Here is a 21976-nt window from a genome sequence, read left to right as displayed (position 1 = left end):
GATTTTTGTCATTTAAAGTTTAAGTCATATTTCCTATTTCCGAAGCAGAAAAACATTGCACCAAGCATATACACAGTATAAGATAAGGACGTACACATATTACGTAAGCATTTTTTCTGGATTTTTTGACCCCCCCCCCCCCCCTGTAAGATTTTTTTCATACAAATGATTTTTTATTTATATGGGGCGTAAGAAAATGACGGACCCCCCCCCCCCCCTTTAGTGCTTACGTAATATGTGTACGGCCCCTAACAAGTTGGCAAATTGATAATTTCTAAGCTCTTTGAATTTAATCATAAATCAGTGTTTGTTCGGATACCCACAACCAGTACTGCAGTTTCTCATTTTCGATTAGAGATATTACGATACTTTTATTTGGTCGCCTGAGATATAAAAAGGCGCTTTGCTCTCTGTCTTATGACGATCACGACCTTCTGCAGCAGTACTGGCCACAACCGTAATCAAAACTCTCCCGGCCCTTGGCTATTGTGAATAACTAAAATTACTGTGTTAAAGGCTGCTTTACACCTCGGGAAAATTTTTCGCCGGAATTTGGTCCCCGTGTATTTTAAAGGGGGCCGGGATTTTTATTTTCCGTGCCCAAATTCCAAAAACATCGCATATGCAAAAATACATGAGGAAAAAAAATCCGTGGTCCAAATTCCCGAGGTGTGAGGCTACCTTTACTCTCTTATGTAGTCGTTGATGTTTTAAACAAACCCTTAAGCAGTAGCCGATTCAATATACTCGTGAATACAGAAGCAATAGTAAACATTCGTTGTGGGAAACGCAATTCGTCTTTTATCCTGGTAGCTGCTGCATTATTTTCAGCAAACTCGCAGCAAAAATATCATATCGGCGCACGCAAAAAAAAAAGTTCATGAATTCGTGAACTAAAGAGTTCACGGTGTAATTTTTCGGGAACAACAGTCACGGATTCGGGAATACAGTCTGGAACGTTCTGGAAAACGTGACTGTTCGCGCATGAAGCGAACGAAAATCAAATATTCCTTCCATTTTGTTAACATCATCTTCTTTGATGTGGTGTTGTTCCATTCCCCAAAATTTCATTCTTCCAACCAACAAAACATGTACTGCTACCTGCTAAAAGTTACGCAAAGCAAGAGCTCTCTATCGTGTACAGTCACCGCATCAACAGCGAGAATTTTCTCATCGAAGCCACGCCCCATATACTTAGAAGAAACATTTTACATTGTCATTGTATACTATTAGACTATATAAGAAATGTGCACAATGTATCTCATTCATTCAGTATTTAGCCATTGTACGGCAATAAACCGGTTAAAGCAAAAAGCGAAGTAGTTTTCATTCCCCGAAAGCAGCCAAACCAACCAGCTCTTTTCAGAGCTATGAGTTAATTGATCCCTCCAGTCTGAGCTATCGACACCCCAGGCATTCCTTCGCCGAGAAGGAATTGGCCGATCATCCTTGGCATTCCGAAGAGGAATTGGCCGTTCAGCAGGGATCCTCAACCGAAGGATTGGCCTCATCATTCGACTGTCCGTGACCGGACAGTGACTGGTGTGCCCGAATCCATGAATTGAATCAAGGTATATTTTTGCTGGTTCACGAATTCGGGAACGCTTTTTTTACGTGCGTACTCGCTGATCAAGAATTGCATTTTGTGGTGCGCGGTTATGATAAACACGTACTCGCGGTAAAACAGTCAACGCAAAATTAATGCCGATTAGGTACCGACTAATGGTGTAACTTGCAACACTTTGGCTTGATCCCATTTAACTGCATTTTTAATGACTATTTGTTTTTTTTTAAATCTGGGTAACAATGCTGTCAAACATTAGCATATGATAGCATATCATTCTCAGGTTTTATTCTCAAAAGTTCAAAGTTTCAGGCTGAAAATCGCTTTTCTCCCTACTCAGCCACTCAAAGAAGTAGGTTTCGAAGGTTCCGGAAGGATTTTTATTAATGAAAAAACTGCGCATTAAAAGTAGTATGAACTAAACAACAAAAGTTCAAAAATGTGTTAAACTTTCTGAACTACCCGTGTGGGGTAACTTGTAATTGTAACCAAGATTTTTTTATGTACAGGTTATCTGACTTCGTCAGTAGATGGGAATAACCAGCGCGGGGGGGGGGGGGGGACATACATCGGGACTGCTTTGCGATTTGGGCGTAACTTATTTTGTAAACAAACATTGCTTCATGGATTCCGGAAAATGCAACCACTTTCATCTCAAACTAATTCCCTTATCCGGTAGAATAAAGCCTAATCTATCGGATCCATACCGTGGTTTCCTCATAAAATGCTTGTTTTAGCAGGAATTCCCCTTCCAATGTTTGTTTACAAAATAAGCTACGCCCAAATCGCAAATTGGTCCCGACATTTTGAGTGCAAAACGTAAACAAACGAGCATAAATCTATATAATAAAAATGAAATGCTCTGTGTATCCGCATAAGTCGAAAACGGCTTGAAGGATTTTCTTCATATCTTCAGCAGATATGTTCATTATCGTTTCCGACGGGTTTATATGATATTTCCTCATGCGAAAATTACGAATAAGGTTGAGTAAATCGTGAAACACTAAAATTAAGATTCGTATGGAAATTTCGCATGGGAATTTACGCCTACTATGCAGGACAACGTCTGCCGGGTCGACTAGTTCCATACAAAAATCCAAGATGGCTGAGTTGGGGATATTGACAAGTCAGAACACCCCCCAATAAATGCATCCTGATTGTAACATTAGGATATGTCTTCTTCTTCCATTTATCTTCTTCGACTGCTACATTTGAAATTGAAAAGTGTCGCAAGTAAACCCATTAGACGGTACTTTTTTTGTTTGTGTTGATTACTCTCATTGTTGTCGTATTGTCATTACCTCTGATCCGTGCATAAAGAAGCATGCCAGTTCCATACAAAACGATTTTTGCAATAACTCAGTTAGGAGTGATTTTCGAACATATCTTCAGGTATATGTTTACTATCACCTTCTTTCGGTCGTAACTGTACCGGAGGCTTCAAGTTACGATGTCTGACAGTGTCATGGCTTAAAAGAAATAGAAAGAATTTCCTGTAAGAAATAGAGAAATTTTGCGCCTATTGAAGTTTGGAGCCACATATGATTTCGCTCAAGACATGACTGTGCATTTTGAAAGCTAAGATGACAGCCGACAGTATTTAAATGAGCAAAATCAATACCAATAAGCCTTCACACCCAGTTTTGTTTTCTTTGGGTCCACGTACTCTAAAGAGTTGCGATCTCAATAATTTATAACACTGATATTTTTGAATTAATAACTTTTGGTTAACAAACTATTTGCCGGGTCTCAGCAATAAAAGTTGTGTGTCGGCAACATGCACAAGCAATAAACTTCCAAACATTTGAAACTAAGCTCCGATATCGCATAATCTGAAAGATCGAACATGGATCGATAAGACAATCATCTCATGTAGACTCGTTCTTTACTACAGTTAGTACGAATATTTGTAGTAGACAGAAGCCTGGAGTGACTCTACATAGCATTATTGAATTGCTTCGAATCCACTTAGCACCACATTTTTCCACGCTATCACACCGGTGTTTATCTACTTACGAAACCTCGAGCACGGGTTCAGGCGAAAGGAAGCATGCAATTATTTCTAATAAACCCAGCAGAGATCGTCGCCAGTCACGGTTGAGATGTTTACAAACAAACGACAATCAGGTCATCGGCTATTCCAACGCTGCTTTCTGTTTTTGCATTTCAGGAAAAAATAATCCATAATTTAAGCACGTATTAGTCGACTCATCATGATCTGTAGTAAAATCCCATCATTAGAACACGTTTACGTTGAATTCACTAGGGTCAGAATTAACGGAACAAGCATAGTGCAAAAAAACTTGAATATTAGTTTCCCAATTTCATAAGCTCCATCCACTCACACTGTTCACGAAAAAAAAAGTTGTCCTACAAGTTTTGAAATGCCCGAGCACCACAGGTCCAGCGGGGGAAATACGCAAACGCTACACGTCAATGACTTTCAGGTGCTAATTTTCAGCAAATAGAAACGCAATACAGTAATATACACGACGATCTCCATGACCGAAGGGAAACCTGGTAGGAAAAAATATATTCTTTTTTTATTACATCGAATCAAAAGCGCGTTCCACGATTGCGCACGATGCGCAGCGTAACGAAGCTAGCCGTTAACTAAGCTCGCAGATCACTTGAACTACGTAGATTTGCTGGCGGCGGCGGGTCAATGTTGCTCGTTGGCGGTGGAACCTGTCGCGGGTAAAAGCTGAGCATACTCAATATATGCATGTGTATATACCGATCAGACGCTGTAGGTCGTATGATGGATGCAAAGGGTGATGCTGCTTCATAGGTGTAATCACTTTGGAACATGAAAGCCTTCGTGTCGTATGGAAGTTTAATTCTAGCATGACCAAAACATGGACTGACTTTAAATTTTATTAATATCAATTTTAACATATATTATATATCATTAACTAACAAAATTGTAAGAATAAATCCGACATACTTTTCGAAGCCCAAAACCAAAATAAAACTGTAACAAAATCAAAGCCAATGGTTGTAACTACAACTACAACCAACTAAAACTTAGGCGAAAAAAAGTATTGAAGATAGAAAAGTTTCACACATTTAAAATTGTTAACATTTGATTTGTATTAAGGTTCCCTCAAACACACGCGATGCGACAGTCGCGACGCGATTCTAGCGCTTGGCGACTGCGAATCTGTCGCCGTTGGTATGGAAGCGTAAATAGAACATTGCCTGCAGCGACCCAACGATAGAATCGCGGCGACTAGTTGTCGCTGTAGCGGCGATAACATCACTTAGTTCTGGGGGAGCCTTTAAACATATAAAGATTTTGCGAGGCACAACGCTCAAGCAACGGTAATCTATGATGCACCACGCGGCTCCATTTTCACTGTCTGTACTAAAATGAGAGATCTTAAAGCGTAGTACGTAGTTCCTAAAAATTGTCAGCTCACAGACGGGTTTTCTCTAGCAAAAGAACATTACCAATTTTTTTCAAATGTAAATGTTGTCAATATTTTTTAGACTCCCTGGATTTTTTTTTAGATGGAATGGTAAAATGTACGAAAAATCAAGTTTACATACATCTTTTGGATGACACTTCATCGGTCTGCCGTCGAGCATCCAAAATCCTGACTACGTCCATGGTTCAGCATACGTAAAACTTTTGCATGATCAAATGCCGTTTTTCTGGATTTGGATGTGACCGCTAGCGGGATCCGCTGCGAGCAGTGCGGGTAACTCGAGATTCGAGATTTTCTCAATCTCGAGCGCAAAATAGGCATAATTCATCGCACTGATACGCCGCCACCGAGAGATGCAACTGAAAACCACACATCTTTCTTGTCACTTTTGTCACAGTGCTTGCCGCTGTCGAGAGTAGACAGATTTTATTATTTAATTCTCGTATTGTTATGTGGAATAATGTAGCTACTGGGAATGGATGATAGCTCTATAAGGAATTTATCACTTGTTGTAGCCGTTGCCGTTTGGAAGAGTCACGTGTCCTGATAGAGAAGAATAAATTAGCTCCACATTTGCCATAAGGGTTTTATTTGTGTGACAGAATCGCGGAACAAATTGTGTCATTTAGTCGAACGTTTACTTATTTAGGTAATTTTCGCGAACATTTACAGAAGACCATTATTTTTCTAGCAATGATAGCGCTTGGCGCGCTTTCAAACACGCCTGTAAACTATATCTATCAGTTCTGTTAGAAAATCAAATCGGAAACCGAGTACTATTTTCAGATGAACACATGAAAAGAGAAGAACCGATTACCAAAAAACGCAAGAAAAGGCAGAAAAATGTTTCAAAAAGCTACTAAGGAAAGATATTTATATAGATTTTAAATAAAACATAATAAATCTAGAATTTTATTGATTATATTAACGCAATCTTTAGGATGATTCTTAACTAATTATACAAGTAGAAGCTTCATATGCTAACCGATTGAACTTGGTCCGTTAGAACGTAAATTTTATGAGTGAATTTTGACATTGTATTGATATTGATTGAAACGTAATTGAACCCCAATTTCATGTGTAGATCGATCGCACCTTCTGCTAGAGATACAATTTAGGACGGCAGCAAAATAAAATTTCCATGGAGAATTAGAAAAATTGCAGTCATAAGGAAGATTTTTCGATGAAGAAATCAAAATGCTCCACGAAAACAAACAAATAAATCAGTATTAGACCTAAAACCTGTGACGTCATTGTTGAACGACCCCAAATTTGCATATTTTTTATTGCTCCTTATTGTTTTTTTCGTGGAAAGCTTTAAGTTTTGTGGAAAATTTTATAATTGTTTATTGCTAATATTGATTTATTTCTGTAAATTTTGAATTTTTTTCCGGCACGGCAAATGCTGGGTAAAGCGTACCATTGGTACTTCGCGTCCTTAGCCTCTTACCCAGCAACTCCTATCCCTACCTCCCCGCGGTGCTGGCCGGGATACGAGCAACCTTAGGGAAGATCGGGTAACCAACCCCGGTGGGAACTATGGTCGTATGCTGACAGGGGAGAGGGGGTTTGCTCCTCTCCGGAGGTGCAAATCTTATTGAGCGTCTGTTCTCCATGTCAGGATCGGCTCACAACAGCGTCTGTTCTCCATGTTAGGGGCGGCTGATCATCGTCCCAGTACCAGCGAGGGACTCTAAGTGTAACTGTGCACCATGGTCCACCTGAAATAAGGAGGAATGCTCCTCCGGAAATTTAGGGGGTTTGGTGTAAGACCCTGCAAGCCAGCCTTTAAAAATCATAAGCAACGAACAATCAACAAGATAGTACGGACCGGAACCATCGGCGAAGACCATTGCGACGAAAAGGGACTAGCGATTTGAAACTCGGTTCGTTGAACTGCAAATCTCTCAACTTCATCGGGAGCACACGCATACTCACGCATACTTTGTTGGAAGGGATCAATGGTGCGCAAATTTAGAGGCAATCATACCATCTACCAGAGCTGCGGCAACACACACGAGCCAGGAACAACTTTCATAGTGATGGGCGATATGCAAAGACGCGTCATCGGGTGGTGGCCGATCAATGAGAGAATGTGCAGGTTCAGGATCAAATTCCGGTTCTTCAACTTCAGCATAATCAACGCCCATAGCCCACATTCCGGAAGCACTGATGATGATAAGGACGCATTTTACGCGCAGCTGGAACGTGAGTACGACAGCTGCCCAAGCCACGATCTCAAAATCATCATAGGATATTTGAACGCTCAGGTTGGCCAAGAGAAGGAATTTAGACCGACTATTGGAAAGTTCAGCGCTCACCGGCTGACGAACGAAAACGGCCTACGACTAATTGATTTCGCCGCCTCCAAGAATATGGCCATTCGCAGCACCTACTTCCAACACAGCCTCCCGTATCGGTATACCTGGAGATCACCACTGCAGACAGAATCACAAATCGACCACGTTCTGATTGATGGACGACACTTCTCCGACATTATCGACGTCAGGACATATCGTGGCGCTAACATCGACTCTGACCACTATCTGGTGATGGTTAAACTGCGCCTAAAACTATCCGTCATCAACAATGTTCGGTACCGACGACCGCCGCGGTACGACCTTCTTCTTCTTCTTCTTCTTCTTATTGGCATTACATCCCCACACTGGGACAGAGCCGCCTCGCAGCTTAGTGTTCATTAAGCACTTCCACATTTATTAACTGCGAGGTTTCTAAGCCAAGTTACCATTTCTGCATTCGTATATCATGAGGCTAACACGATGATACTTTTATGCCCAGGGAAGTCGAGACAATTTCCAATCCGAAAATTGCCTAGACCGGCACCGGGAATCGAACCCAGCCACCCTCAGCATGGTCTTGCTTTGTCTTACGCGTCTTACCGCACGGCTAAGGAGGGCCCCCGGTACGACCTAGTGCGACTGAAGCAACCTGATGTCGCCACTGCATACGCGCAGCATCTCGAGGCAGCGTTGCCGGAAGAGGGTGAGCTCGATGGGGCCTACTGGAATACAGTCAAAGTAGCCATTAACGACGCAGTGGAGAACAACGTCGGGTATGTGGGACGAAAGTCGACGGAACGATTGGTTCGACGAAGAGTGCAGACAGAAAGACGCAGCGCGGGCGGTCGCGCTGCAGCAGAGTACCCGGCAGAACGTGGAAGCTTATAGACGGAAGCGGAGACAGCAGACCCGCCTTTTTCAGGAGAAGAAACGCCGCCTGGAAGAAGCGGAGTGCGAGGAGATGGAACAGCTGTGCCGTTCTCAAGATACACGCAAGTTCTATCAGAAGCTCAACGCATCCCGCAAAGGCTTCGTGCCGCGAGCCGAAATGTGCCGGGATAAGGATGGGAGCATCTTGACGGACGAACGTGTGGTGATCGAAAGGTGGAAGCAGCACTACGAGGAACATCTGAATGGCGCTGAAAGTACAGGCAGTGAAAGTCAAGGCAGCGGAGGAGATGACTACGTCAGTTCAGCGGACGATGGAAGCCAACCAGCCCCCACCTTGAGGGAAGTTAAGGATGCCATTCAACAGCTAAAGACCAACAAAGCCGCTGGTAAGGATGGTATCGGAGCTGAACTCATCAAGATGGCTCCGGAAAAGCTGGCCACTTGCCTGCACAAACTGATAGTCAGAATCTGGGAAACCGAACAGCTACCGGAGGAGTGGAAGGAAGGGGTTATATGCCCCATCTACAAGAAAGGCGACAAACTGGAGTGTGAGAACTTTCGAGCTATCACCATCCTTAATGCCGCCTACAAAGTGATATCCCAGATCATTTTCCGTCGTCTGTCACCATTAGTGAACGAGTTTGTGGGAAGTTATCAAGCCGGCTTCGTTGACGGCCGCTCGACAACGGACCAGATCTTTACTGTACGGCAAATCCTTCAAAAATGCCGTGAATACCAGGTCCCAACGCACCATCTGTTCGTTTATTTCAAGGCGGCATACGACAGTATAGACCGCGTAGAGCTATGGAAAATTATGGACGAGAACAGCTTCCCTGGGAAGCTTACCAGACTGATCAAAGTAACGGTGGATAGCAAAACTGTGTGAAGATTGCGGGCGAACACTCCAGTTCGTTCGAATCGCGCCGCGGACTAAGACAAGGTGATGGACTTTCGTGCCTGTTGTTCAACATTGCGCTAGAAGGTGTCATGCGGAGAGCCGGGTGTAACAGCCGGGGTACGATTTTCAACAGATCCAGTCAATTTATTTGCTTCGCGGATGACATGGACATTGTCGGCCGAACATTTGCAAAGGTGGCAGAACTGTACACCCGCCTGAAACGTGAAGCAACAAAAGTTGGACTGGTGGTGAATGCGTCAAAGACAAAGTACATGCTTGTGGGCGGAACCGAGCGCGACAGGGCCCGCCTGGGAAGCAGTGTTACGATAGACGGGGATACCTTCGAGGTGGTCGAGGAATTCGTCTACCTCGGATCCTTGCTAACGGCTGATAACAATGTCAGTTGTGAAATACGAAGGCGCATCATCTGTGGAAATCGGGCCTACTACGGGCTCCAGAAGAAACTGTGGTCAAAAAAGATTCGCCAGCGCACCAAATGTGTCATGTACAAGACGCTAATACGACCGGTTGTCATCTACGGACATGAAACATGGACAATGCTCGAGGAGGACTTGCAAGCACTCGGAGTATTCGAGAGACGGGTGCTCAGGACCATCTTTGACAGTGTGCAAGAAGATAGTGTGTGGCGGCGAAGAATGAATTACGAGCTCGCTTAGCTCTACGGCGAAGCCAGTATCCAGAAGGTATCTAAAGCAGAACCTGGAAGGATACGATGGCAGGACATGTTGCAAGAATGCCGGACAGCAACTGCAAAGATGGTGTTTGCTTCCTATCCGGCAGATACGAGACAGCGTGGAGCGCAGCTGACCAGGTGCAGAACGACTTGGCGAGCGTGGGGCGTATCCGAGGATGGAGAGATGCGGCCTCGAACCGTGCATACGCCACAATGCCACGCCAAATTATTGATTCAGTGTTAACTGTTTAGATGTTAACTAAATAAATGAATGTATTTTTTTCCGTGAAACATTTTGATCGTTATTGGCAATTATTCATTTTTTAAGGAGTTTTTGTTTTAGTCATTCAGGACAGCTCTTGTTGCAATGAATTGCTTTTGATGAGGCCTGAACCAATGATAATCTGAGCCTTGTGATACCATACACCATGAAATTTACATTTCACATTGTAATATTCGATACTAAAGCAGAATAAGGCATGCAATATTCAACCAATATTAAAAGTCTGGAGTAAGAGATAAACTCGTGAAATAATTAAGCAATTAAGGAGTGAAAGGTCTATTTGGAGAAACAAAGTTACGAGAAGCCCCTTGATAAAAAAAAAACTGTTAAGGCTCCAATTGTAGAAATTGATAAAAGATAATAAAAAGTGAGGAAAAATGAATGCAGGGACGAAAAAGATCAAACGTCAGATTATCTCTTATATTGTTTTCGGAAAGCATCAGAATAGAATTTGGTGTGGGATACGATTTGTTCTATTGCTTTTTAATTTCGATTTCAATTGAATTGGATTTGATTTGGATTTGGAATTGGATTGGATTTGGATTGGATTTGGATTGGATTTGGATTGATTTGGATTGATTTGGATTGATTTGGATTGATTTGGATTGATTTGGATTGGATTTGGATTGATTTGGATTGATTTGGATTAGATTTGGATTGGATTGGTTTGGATTGATTTGATTGGATTGGTTTGGGTTGGATTTGGATTGATTTGGATTGATTTGGATTAGATTTGGATTGATTTGGATTGATTTGGATTGGATTTGGATTGGATTTGGATTGATTTGGATTGATTTGATTGGATTTGGATTGGTTTGATTGATTTGGATTGGATTTGGATTGATTTGGATTGATTTGGATTGATTTGATTGATTTGGATTGATTTGGATTAGATTTGGATTGATTGATTTGGATTGATTTGGATTGGATTTGGATTGATTTGGGTTGGATTTGGATTGATTTGGATTGATTTGGATTGATTTGGATTGTATTTGATTGTTTGAATTTGGATTGGATTTGGATTGGATTTGGATTGGATTTGGATTGGATTTGGATTGGATTTGGATTGGATTTGGATATGATTTGGATTGGATTTGGATTGGATTTGGATTGGATTTGAATTGGATTTGGATTCGAATTGGATTTGGATTTGGATTGGATTTGGTGTGGGATTGGATGTGGAATGGATTTGAATTGCATTAGGGATGGATTTGAATTGGAAGAAATTAAAAATATTTCTTTTTCAATCAAATTGCATTTTCAATTGATTTTTTTTTCGAATATGATTTGACTAACAAACGACATCGAGACATTTTCGTATGTTTTTATGTTCATTTCGTACGGCAATATATGGGGTCATAATGATGAACCGAAAACCCTAATTTTTGTTAAATGGATTTTGTGAACCACGTAATACTAAGTACTAAAGTATATCCACTGTAATCTATTACCTACATTGGCAATCCAATTGATATTAATTGATTTTTCTTTGCAGAAAGATTGCGGGCTGGAACATCTTCGTGGGATTGATCGCTGTCGGCTTGTTTGTCGGTATGAGCTCTAATCATCAATCCGTGCTGCAATTGTAGCTCACTGCCCTTCATTTCAATTACAGCATTCATTTTCCTGTCGTGCGACAATGAACGGATCGCCGGCGCCTACCGCGGCAGACTAACCAAGCCGTTTTGTGCATCCAACTGCGTTTGTTCGGAGAATGTTCCATTTTCGCCGGTTTGCCCTCAGGATAGCGTGTTTACCTACTTCTCTCCGTGTCATGCGGGTTGTCAAAATCGGACCGAAATTAACGATGTAACTGTTTTCACGGAATGCTCCTGCGGAATAGATACGGAGTTGGTGCTGGCCGATGGCGGAATCGCTACCATCGGTGCATGCGGGATGGACGATTGCCAGAAGTATTGGATCATTTTCCAGGTGCTAAGCGTCGTTGTTTCAGCGCTGCTGGCATCGGCACTCATTGGCAAATTGATCATCTCGATCCGCACGGTGATGCCCCAGGACAAAGCCCTGGCGCTTTCAGTGGAGGTGACGTTAGTCGGATTGGTCGCCTATCTGCCTGGAACAGCTGCCTATCAGGCTATTGCCAGTGAGCTCTAATTATTCTCATTTTCTACTAGAATGCTAACGATATATTGCCTTGCAGTACACGCGTGTCAATTTTGGTCATCCGATCAACGAAGATGTTTTATCCATGAAAACCCATTCTTCGGCACAACGTTAAACATCCTCACTGCAGTATTGATTGCAATCGGTGTACTTTTCGAAATTCTGGTATTCTATTTTGTGCGAGATTTACCACTTTACGGCGACGATCCAGACGATGCCTACAGGTGAGTCTATGAAAATTAAAATTAACAAACATAACAAGTCTGCCTCCACTTGCAGTCCCATCGAGATGCGACTTATATCGCAAGCGAGAAACAGTATGCGACACTCTCCTCCTGTCGAACCAGAAGCACAACCATTCAGCGTTGCCCAAAATCAACCGGATGTTGACCAAACTGCCCAATCCAATAGTATAATGCAAGCTTCGACTATCCCTGCGCAAGACTCGCCCGTCATCCGGAGCATCCAGGACAGTCAAGAGGATTATCCCAGGAATCATCGATCCATCTCGCCCATCGCTGGACCCTCCTCCCCGAACGCTTACGCCGAAGTAATTCGGCAGCTTCCAACTCGCAAGGCGTCTAGCGATATTGATGATCAGCTAGATTTCCGATCGGCCATCAGTCTGAATCCGGTCAGATCGGATGACGACGATGACGATACGGATTACGAGGATAATAGGCTGCACAAACCGAATGGACCCCTAGCGAACCTCAGAGATTACTCAGGAATGAATCCGGCAACATTCGGAGCAGCTGGAGGAACACGGCAACTAGGTTCGCTGCAGTCCAGCGTGGCCAGCAGCCCCGGTGGAATTGGACATCCTTCGCGAACGACGAACACCAACAGAGACGGTCGGCCCATGAGTCCGGAAACGGATTTCTGATTTCATTGGTTGGCGTAATATTACAGAATAGTATTATGAATACAAAGTAAAGAAGATAAATAAATTATTGTTTAGTTGATAGTGCCCCATTAAATCAATGTTTACAATTTCCATTGCATCTAAAATAACTCTTGGTTTTTTAGATAGAGCACGATATGATGAGAAAATTGCAAACTTGTACTATTAAGTGATTATTTGCTGATTAATTTTTCTTTCTTTTTATTACTAACATCGCGTTACACACCATAGTTATTACTTGGTGCTTACATATAGAAAATTCGAGAAAATTGCTAAAACCGCATCGATCACACATGGTATGCTTCGTAGTTGCACGTTTTATCTTCTGAATTGCACATCAACTTTAAAATGGATAATTATTTGTATTTTCTGTAAACTGTAACACTCCAAACTCCAAGCAGATAATCTTTTTGTTCTCCGGTGGTTCATCTTCATAACACACATAATTTTATTTTGATAACTTTTAAAAAGCATGAGCCGAGCTCAGCAAACACATTTTTACGCCGCGATTTCAGTAAAGGAGGACGGGAAACTCTGCTGAATTTTCATGGGAACTTGTTCTAAACTTCTTTTCTATTGGTAAAACCACAGATAAAAATATGTTGTTATTTTAAATGTATTTTTGCAATTCCTGATCATAATACTTGGTTTACAGTTTTTTTTTGCATAAAGTTTATTATCGCACTCATTTGGGTGATATAATGAAAAACCTATATTATATACAGGCGTTAGACAAAAAGGTTGAGATAGGCAAAATTTTGTCGAAGTTCAAATCAGCATAACTTTGTGTATGAAAATCCGATTTCGATTAAATTGGGACCATCGGACGCGGAATCTCTTCTCGTATACTATCTCCATGCAAAACCTGAGATAGGTCCTTGGCCATCGGAGATTTTCCGGGTTTTCCGAGAGTATGTTCAAAATGCATTTTTTTTTCTGCTTGTCATTTTATGTGACGTTTACTGACATCGACGGTAAATCCTTCTCCGACATCACGAACGTCCGCACTTACCTCAGTGCGAATAATGAATCCGAACACTACCTCGTTGCAGTATGCCTGCGCTCAAAACTCTCGACGGTGTACAACACGCGTCGAAGTCGGACGCCGCGGTTTAACATTGGGCGGCTACAAGACGGTAGACTAGCCCAAGAATACGCGCAGCATTCCCAACGGAAGAGCAGCTAGGCGCAGCGTCTCTTGAGGATGGCTGGAGAGATCTTCGATTGGAAGCACCGCAACCGCTGCACTTGGCACGGTTCCCCCAGATCAGAGAAACGACTGGTATGACGGCGAATGTGAGCAGTTAGTGGAAGAGAAGAATGCAGCATGGGCGAGATTGCTGCAACACCGCACGAGGGCGAACGAGACACGGCGCGGAACAGACAAAACTCGATTTTCCGGAAGAAAAAGCGCCAGCAGGAAGATCGAGACCGTGATGAGTCGGAGCAACTGTACCGCGCTAATAACACACGAAAGTTCTATGAGAAGTTGAACCGTTCACGTAAGGGCCACGTGCCACAGCCTGATATGCGTAAGAACCAGGGAATCAATATTCGAGCAACGCCTAACAATATACTCTTTGTCATCAACAGAGTTTGTTACTGACAAACGCACCTAGCGACAAACCTTTATCAGAAATTGAACACAATATGACAAGAATCATTTGCCTTGCTTGCTCTGATATTTCCGAAAATATGATGCTAATTTTGTAATCATTGTTCGATTCTCGAATATTTCCATAAAAGCAGAAACTATGATAGCATAAAACCGAAATTTGCTCGAAAAATAATGCAAAATAACGGAATGAAAAGTTAGCAACAAGATTATCTTTTTTTTTTGTTGCTGACAAAAATTTTCGGATCTTTGTCATTATTATCTCCGACAAAAACAAAGCTTTGTCGTTGGTTCTCTTTTGTCGCTTGTTTCGCAAGCGCATTCCAAAAAAAATGATTCCCTGGTAAGAACATAAACGGGAACCTTCTTACGAACGAGCGTGAGGTGATCCAAAGGTGGCGGCAGCACTACGAAGAACACCTGAATGGCGATGTGGCAGACGAAGATGGCGGTATGGTGATGGACCTGGGAGAACGCGCGCAGGCTCCGGATCTCCAGGAAATCCAGAAGGAGATTGGCCGGCTGAAGAACAACAAAGAAGAACAACACGGTGGTGAGGCACTGGCTAGAGCGCTGCACTGGATCATCACCAGATTTGGGAGGAGGAAGTTTGGAAGGATGGAAGGTGTCGTGTGTCCCATCTACAAAAAGGGCGATGAGCTGGATTGTAGCAACTACCGCGCAATCACATTGCTGAACGCCGCCTACACGGTACTCTCCCAAATTTTATGCCGTCGACTAGCACCAACTGCAAGGGAGTTCGTGGGGCTGTATCAGGCGGGTTTTATGGGCGAACGCTCCACCACGGACCAGGTGTTCGCCATTCGCCAAGTACTGCAGAAATGCCGCGAATACAACGTGCCCACACATCATCTATTCATCGACTTCAAAGCCGCATATGATACAATCGATCGGGACCAGCTATGGCAGCTAATGCACGAACACGGATTTCCAGATAAACTGACACGGTTGATCAAAGCGACGATGGATCGGGTGATGTGCGTAGTTCGAGTTTCAGGGGCATTCTCGAGTCCCTTCGAAACCCGCAGAGGGTTACGGCAAGGTGATGGTCTTTCGTGTCTGCTATTCAACATCGCTTTGGAAGGGGTAATACGAAGAGCAGGGATCAACACGAGTGGCTTCGCCGGCTTCGCCGACGACATAGATATTATGGCACGTAACTTTGAGAAGATGGAGGAAGCCTACATCAGACTGAAGAGGGAAGCTAAGCGGATCGGACTAGTCATCAACACGTCGAAGACGAAGTACATGATAGGAAGAGGTTCAAGAGAAGACAATGTGAGCCACCCACCGCGACAAACTCGGTGGTGACGAAATCGAAGTGGTAGAACAATTTGTGTACTTGGGCTCACTGGTGACTGCTGAAAATGACACTAGCAGAGAAATTCGGAGACGCATAGTGGCTGGAAATCATACGTACTTTGGACTCCGCAAGACGCTCCGATCGACGCCGCCGTACCAAACTGACAATCTACAAAACGCTCATTAGATCGGTAGTCCTCTACGAACACGAGACCTGGACGATGCTCGTGGAGGACCAACGCGCACTGGGAGTTTTCGAAAGGAAAGTGCTGCGTACCCTCTATGGCGGGGTGCAGATGATGGACGGTACGTGGAGGAGGCGAATGAACCACGAGCTGCTGGAAGAACCATCCATCGTTCACACTGCGAAAATCGGACGACTGCGGTGGGCCGGGCACGTAGCCAAAATGTCGGACAGTAACCCGGTGAAAATGGTTCTCGACAACGATCCGACGGGCACAAGAAGGCGAGGTGCGCAGCGGGCAAGGTGGATCGATCAGGTGGAAGATGACTTGCCGGACCCTCCTTAGACTGCGTGGTTGGCGACGTAACCATGGACCGAGCCGAATGGAGAAGACTCTTATATACCGCACAGGACACTTCGGCCTTAGTCTGAATACATAAATAATAATAATCACCATCAGAAACGGTTTAGAAAAAAAAATCGCTGCTCCAAGAAAACTCTTTCCACAATGACTATTTTTACGAACGTTCCGGATTCATCGTCTTGAGAAAACATGAATTTTGACACCTATATATGCAAGGTTCCAGATGGTGCCAAACCCGACTCTTACGAGAAGGCCCTTGGAACCTGCTATAAGGGTGGCAGTGGACACTATCATTTTGGAAATGTTTCTGTAATCATCGTCTCGCAAAGCCATGAAGTTAGATACTCATATTTGCATTATTTCGATCTGTTATCATTTCATCACGTTCCCGGGACCGTTTTTATGATAGATTCACGATCGGCAGCACCATTGGTCGGCATATTAGTTCTAGTTTCTGGACAAAGCATAAAACAAGATGAAAGTAAACGTCATATAAAATGACCAAGCAGTGGAAAAAATGCATCTTGAACGTACCCTCGGAAACCCCAGAACATCTCCGGTGGCCGAGGACCAATCTCAGGTTTTGCATAAAGATAGTATACTAGAAGAGTTTCCGCATCCAATGGTCCCAATTTCATCAAAATCGGATCATTCTACGCTAAGTTATGCTGGCTTGAACTTCGGCAAAATTTTGCCTATCTCAACCTTTTTGTCTAACCCCTGAACATCTCGATATCTTTCCCTATGACGATGGTTTCCTTGGTCCCTTCAATCTACATACATTTGGGTATTCTACATCTCGATAACCTCCCTATCCCGATATCTCTCTATCTCGATGTGTTCTGATCATATTTTGTTCTGCATTCACTCTCTTTATGTCGATATGTTCAAATTAATTTTTTGGGCTACTAGACCATTTTTAAACAATAACAAACAGATCAACAACAAGAAATGGCATTTGTTTTGTTGTCGTTTTTCATAGCAACGAGCTTTTTTGGATCTAGTCTTCTTCTTCTTCTTATTGGCATTACATCCCCACACTGGGACAGAGCCGCCTCGCAGCTTAGTGTTCACTTAAGCACTTCCACAGTTATTAACTGCGAGGTTTCTAAGCCAAGTTGCCATTTTTGCATTTGTATATCATGAAGCTAACACGATGATACTTTTATGCCCAGGGAAGTCGAGACAATTTCCAAGCCGAAAATTGTCTAGACCCAGCCACCCTCAGCATGGTCTTGCTTTGTAGCCGCGCGTCTTACCGCACGGCTAAGGAGGGCCCCCATAGTACCCATTTCAATTTTCCTTCCATTCCTCGATCTCTCCCTATCTCGATGGTCCCTTCAATATCGAGATGAGGAGAGGCGACTGTATTAAGTATTATGTCCACCCAGGAGCATCAATCAGAATCTTTCACAGTCCGCTGTAATACGACGTAACTGATTTTTTCGTTGATATAGCTTAATATGTTGTAGTTTTGAATCCAAAAACAGAACTAAAAATTTTATGTTATTGAAAAAATAGAACTAAGGAAATAAGAAAATAATTATCAAGGAAAACATTTGACGATTGTTTGTTTTCAAGAATTCTGATGAGTGCCAGTATTATTTAATGAATCAAAGCCTACATTGATTAAAGTATGTAAATATTTTCTACCTCTTGGATGTCAAATCAAGGGTAACTCACGCCGCCATTATCGAGCGCAAAATACTGGATAAGTTCATTTATTTGATATTTCGTTAAGATTTCTTCTATAATTATAAAAGGTATTGTGGCAAAGAGTTATTCAACACACTATTCATACAATACGTTATGGTTCAATCTATAATTCGATTCTATTATGTAGTAATGTCAAAATTGTAAATTTTGAATCCCTTCCTTTGTCACTTCGTAACGCTTTTTGTATGAAAGATGATTTTTTTCTTGAATTAAATTGACGTAACGTTAAGATATAACCCTTCCCCTCAAAATGTTACGTAAATTGTGTTCGTCACAAAATTCAATTAGATTGTCATTATTGAAGTGTAACGCGGTACCTACTGAACTTCCCATTATTATTGAGTAACTCAGATGAAAAATTTAAAAAGAAAAGAAGTTAACCAAAAAACCTGATTAATCCCCTAGCGCTGATGTTGTCTTTCTCGTGGATTATAAGAAAATGTATTTTGATCAGAAATTTTGAGCCCATAGTCCGATCTAGCTTATTTTTTTATAGGAAACAATGCAACAATGTTCTCTGACGAATGAAATTTGTTGCGAGTAAATCGGTTTAGGGTAAATGCCTCAAAAAGAGTAAAGATCATTTTTGCTCACACACACGTACACACATCACCTCAATTCGTCGGGCTGAGTCGATCGGTACACAACACTATGGGTGTTATAGCTCTCTATTTTAAATATTTTTAGAGCGATCATGTAGCTTCTACGTATTCTTAAATACGAGAAAGGCAAAAATGGACAATTCTAATTCACGTATCTCACAAAATAATGAATTTGGGCAGAATTTCATTCATGGTCCTCAAAGCTTAAAAGTTCAACAGTGTAGTGCATGATGTTTTACTGCGGGGTACCAAACTGTTTTGTTCGTCAAATATTGCTTAAAAAGGTGCTTTTACAAAACTACTAAAAACTAAATTCTGGACGAAGCTGTTATTACATTATCAAGCCTATTGACGAATTTCGCGCCAACCCTTCTATGGGGCTGGCAGCACCATCTCAGAATCGAGTGAAACTTGGTGGGCATAAAGATAAGGTATTTCTAAGCCACCCTGCATACTTAGTCTTTCAAAAATTGTCAAGAGTAACATTTGATGACGGCCTAATTTTTTTAAAGATTTTTATAAATCGATGTAACTCTAAAATGACAAGACCTACAAAAAGTGTTGCATGGCGGACTGTCGTGAAATTCCCAGAAGTCTTTTGAAAAAATATCCAAAAAATAAAAAAACCGATCTCTACATTGAAAAATTAGTTTAAAAAACTAAAATCGATATTACAAAAAAACCTCATCTCAGAAATCGATGAAATGAATTTTGAAAAAAATTAGTTTTAAAAACTAAAATCGATATTACAAAAAACCTCATCTCAGAAATCGATGAAATTTTTTCTGCAGATAGGTATTTTAATTATCTAACTTTTCTGGAAAAAAGTTTGTCTAACAAAAACTTTTTTCATGTCCATATTGAGTGAAAATTTATCAGCGTATTTTATGCTTACAGCGCCAATTATAGGTGCAGCAGCCTATCATCAACCAACGACACATTTTGGACGTATAAAAATTTCTTTGGGAAGCAATTTAGCATAATCTAACATAATTGTGGACCAACATTTGAAAAGGGTTTATGTTTTATTTGACTTTTTGTATCGAAGTAACTTAAAAACACTTTGAAAATTAGCAATGTTGCCGAAACGAAACTGAAGTGATATTTAATTGTAATAGTGGAAAAGAAGATGTTGTTTTTCAGCAAAGGCTAACCACTGAACGGTGTAATTTAGAAACCGTTATAAAGCCTGTAGATGATTTTGTATCGTATTTTATTGAAAAAATTGATAAACTTATAACTTATGACATTATTTGCAAACAGCAATACACTTGTACAGTTAGATTTCTCAGAAAATTATTCATTCATTATCCAAAATGCTGCTCAAGGTTGGAATAATTCCCAGGCAACAATACATCCATTCGAAGTTTACTTTAAAAGAAACGGTTAATTAGAAAACGTTAACTTTATGAATCAGAAGTAATGACCCATGACACAAAAGCTGTTCACTTATTCATTTCAAAATTAATTGACTTTTTGAAACAGTCGATCGATTTTACAAAAATTACTTTTGTGTCTGGGTGAGCTGCAGCACATTATAAAAATAAAAGGAACTTTGCAAGTCTGTGTAGTTTAAATTCAAAACATGGCTTTTAGAAGCAGAATGGCACTTTTTTACAACATCGCACGGAAAAGGCCCTTGCGAAGCTATTGGTGGCACTCGAAGGTGGCAATACGAGGAACTCTTGCCAAAGATTATGGAAATACTATCAAGACTCCTCAGGAGTTGTACGAATGGGCGAATGGGCACGTTTTCAATCAAACAAAAATATCACTAAATTACATTTCTGTTATATCACGTATGAGCAATACCGCCATCGGGGGTGGCAATGGGGGGGGGGGGTGTGAGAATGGGTCATCGCTCTCACCGCGAGCATGGAGGGCGTCGCGCAAAATCGTTCAAACAGGTCTCTTATATTTTTGTCTTCTTGACCTCAGATACATCCATTCTACAAGCATTCTAAGTAGTTGAAACAGTGACCCATTCTCACCCCCATTTGACCCATTGTCACCCCCGACGACGGTACTCAACAAGAGTTTTATGAACTTTTCAAAAAAGCAAAAACTATAATTGGCACACAAAAGCTTCATTCTTTTATACCAATCGCTCATAATAAAATCCTGGATAAAAATATTCTAACTCAGATGAAGACCCAAAAGTCTTTGAATTGTTCGACTAAGTTTACAAATTAATGAGTATTCAAGTAGAATTAAGAATTAAATGTAGTAACAAATAAAATTGAAGAAAAAATTAAAAAAATGCGGAACATTTATTATTCTTTAAATGTGCGTTTACCAGAAATCCCCTTAATGAAATTACCTACCGAGCTTCATCGTTTGGAATCAAAATGTTTATCTGATTAAAAAAATCGACCTCCAATTTTTTTTTGCTAATTTTTTTGCTCAATTTTAATCTTAACATTCATTAATTTATTTTCTCGGTGAACGAAACGCTCTTTTATGTTTCAGACTTCATAGTTCAGACAAATTTACAATAGTCCATCAAACATCACAATTTTGTAAATCTGGTCATTTGTGTGTAACATTGATATACGCAATCTAGGAAAATATACGCCCTTTCCAAATGTTGGTCCACATTAATGTTAGATTATGCTAAATTGCTTCCTATACAAATTTTTTTACTTCCAAAATGTGTCATTGGTTGATGATAGCTGAACCTATAATTGGCGCTGTAGGCATAAACACGCTGATAAATTTTCACTCAATATTGACATAAAAAGTTTTGTATTAGAATTTTTTCCTTAAATATGTCACAGGAACATTATTCTCAGAAAAGTTAGATAATTAAAATACCTATTTGCAGAAAAAATTGATGAGGTTTTTTGTAATATCAATTTTAACTTTAAAACTATTTTTTTTCAGTGTAGAAATCGGTATTTTATTTTTTGGATATTTTTCCAAAAAACTTCAGGGAATTTCACGACAGTCCGCCATACAACACTTTTTTGTAGGTCTTGTCATTTTAGAGTCACATCGATTTTTAAAAAAATCATGAAAAAAAATTAGGCCCTCATCAAATGTTACTCTTGACAATTTTTGAAAAACTAAGTATGCAGAGTGGC

At 41.2% G+C, this 21976-nt stretch overlaps 2 protein-coding genes across 5 annotated transcripts in view; one reads left to right on the top strand and one right to left on the bottom strand.

The window, feature by feature from the left end:
• The window catches only part of LOC134212026 (solute carrier organic anion transporter family member 74D), a 94547-nt gene extending 90379 nt beyond the window's left edge, over positions 1-4168 (bottom strand). Inside the window, exon 1 of one of the 4 annotated variants that reach the window (XM_062689519.1) lies at positions 3581-4168. The gene's annotated coding sequence lies outside the window, so the exon portion shown is untranslated. The remainder of the gene's footprint in view (positions 1-3580) is intronic. The other 3 variants (XM_062689520.1, XM_062689522.1, XM_062689521.1) reach the window with 3 other exon arrangements.
• Positions 1-13199, top strand: part of LOC134212025 (solute carrier organic anion transporter family member 1C1) — a 33878-nt gene extending 20679 nt beyond the window's left edge. Inside the window, exons 5-8 of the mRNA XM_062689517.1 lie at positions 11557-11612; positions 11677-12165; positions 12223-12409; positions 12465-13199. Of these exons, the coding sequence (XP_062545501.1) occupies positions 11557-11612; positions 11677-12165; positions 12223-12409; positions 12465-13071 (1339 nt within the window). The 3' untranslated portion in view covers positions 13072-13199. The remainder of the gene's footprint in view (positions 1-11556; positions 11613-11676; positions 12166-12222; positions 12410-12464) is intronic.
• Positions 13200-21976: the final 8777 nt, after the last annotated feature.

This window comes from Armigeres subalbatus, chromosome 2 (genome assembly GCF_024139115.2).
Source record: "Armigeres subalbatus isolate Guangzhou_Male chromosome 2, GZ_Asu_2, whole genome shotgun sequence".
Taxonomy (NCBI): Eukaryota; Metazoa; Arthropoda; class Insecta; order Diptera; family Culicidae; genus Armigeres; species Armigeres subalbatus.
The sequence above is the reverse complement of the archived record's forward strand: the minus strand, read 5'-3'. Positions and strand labels throughout refer to the sequence as shown.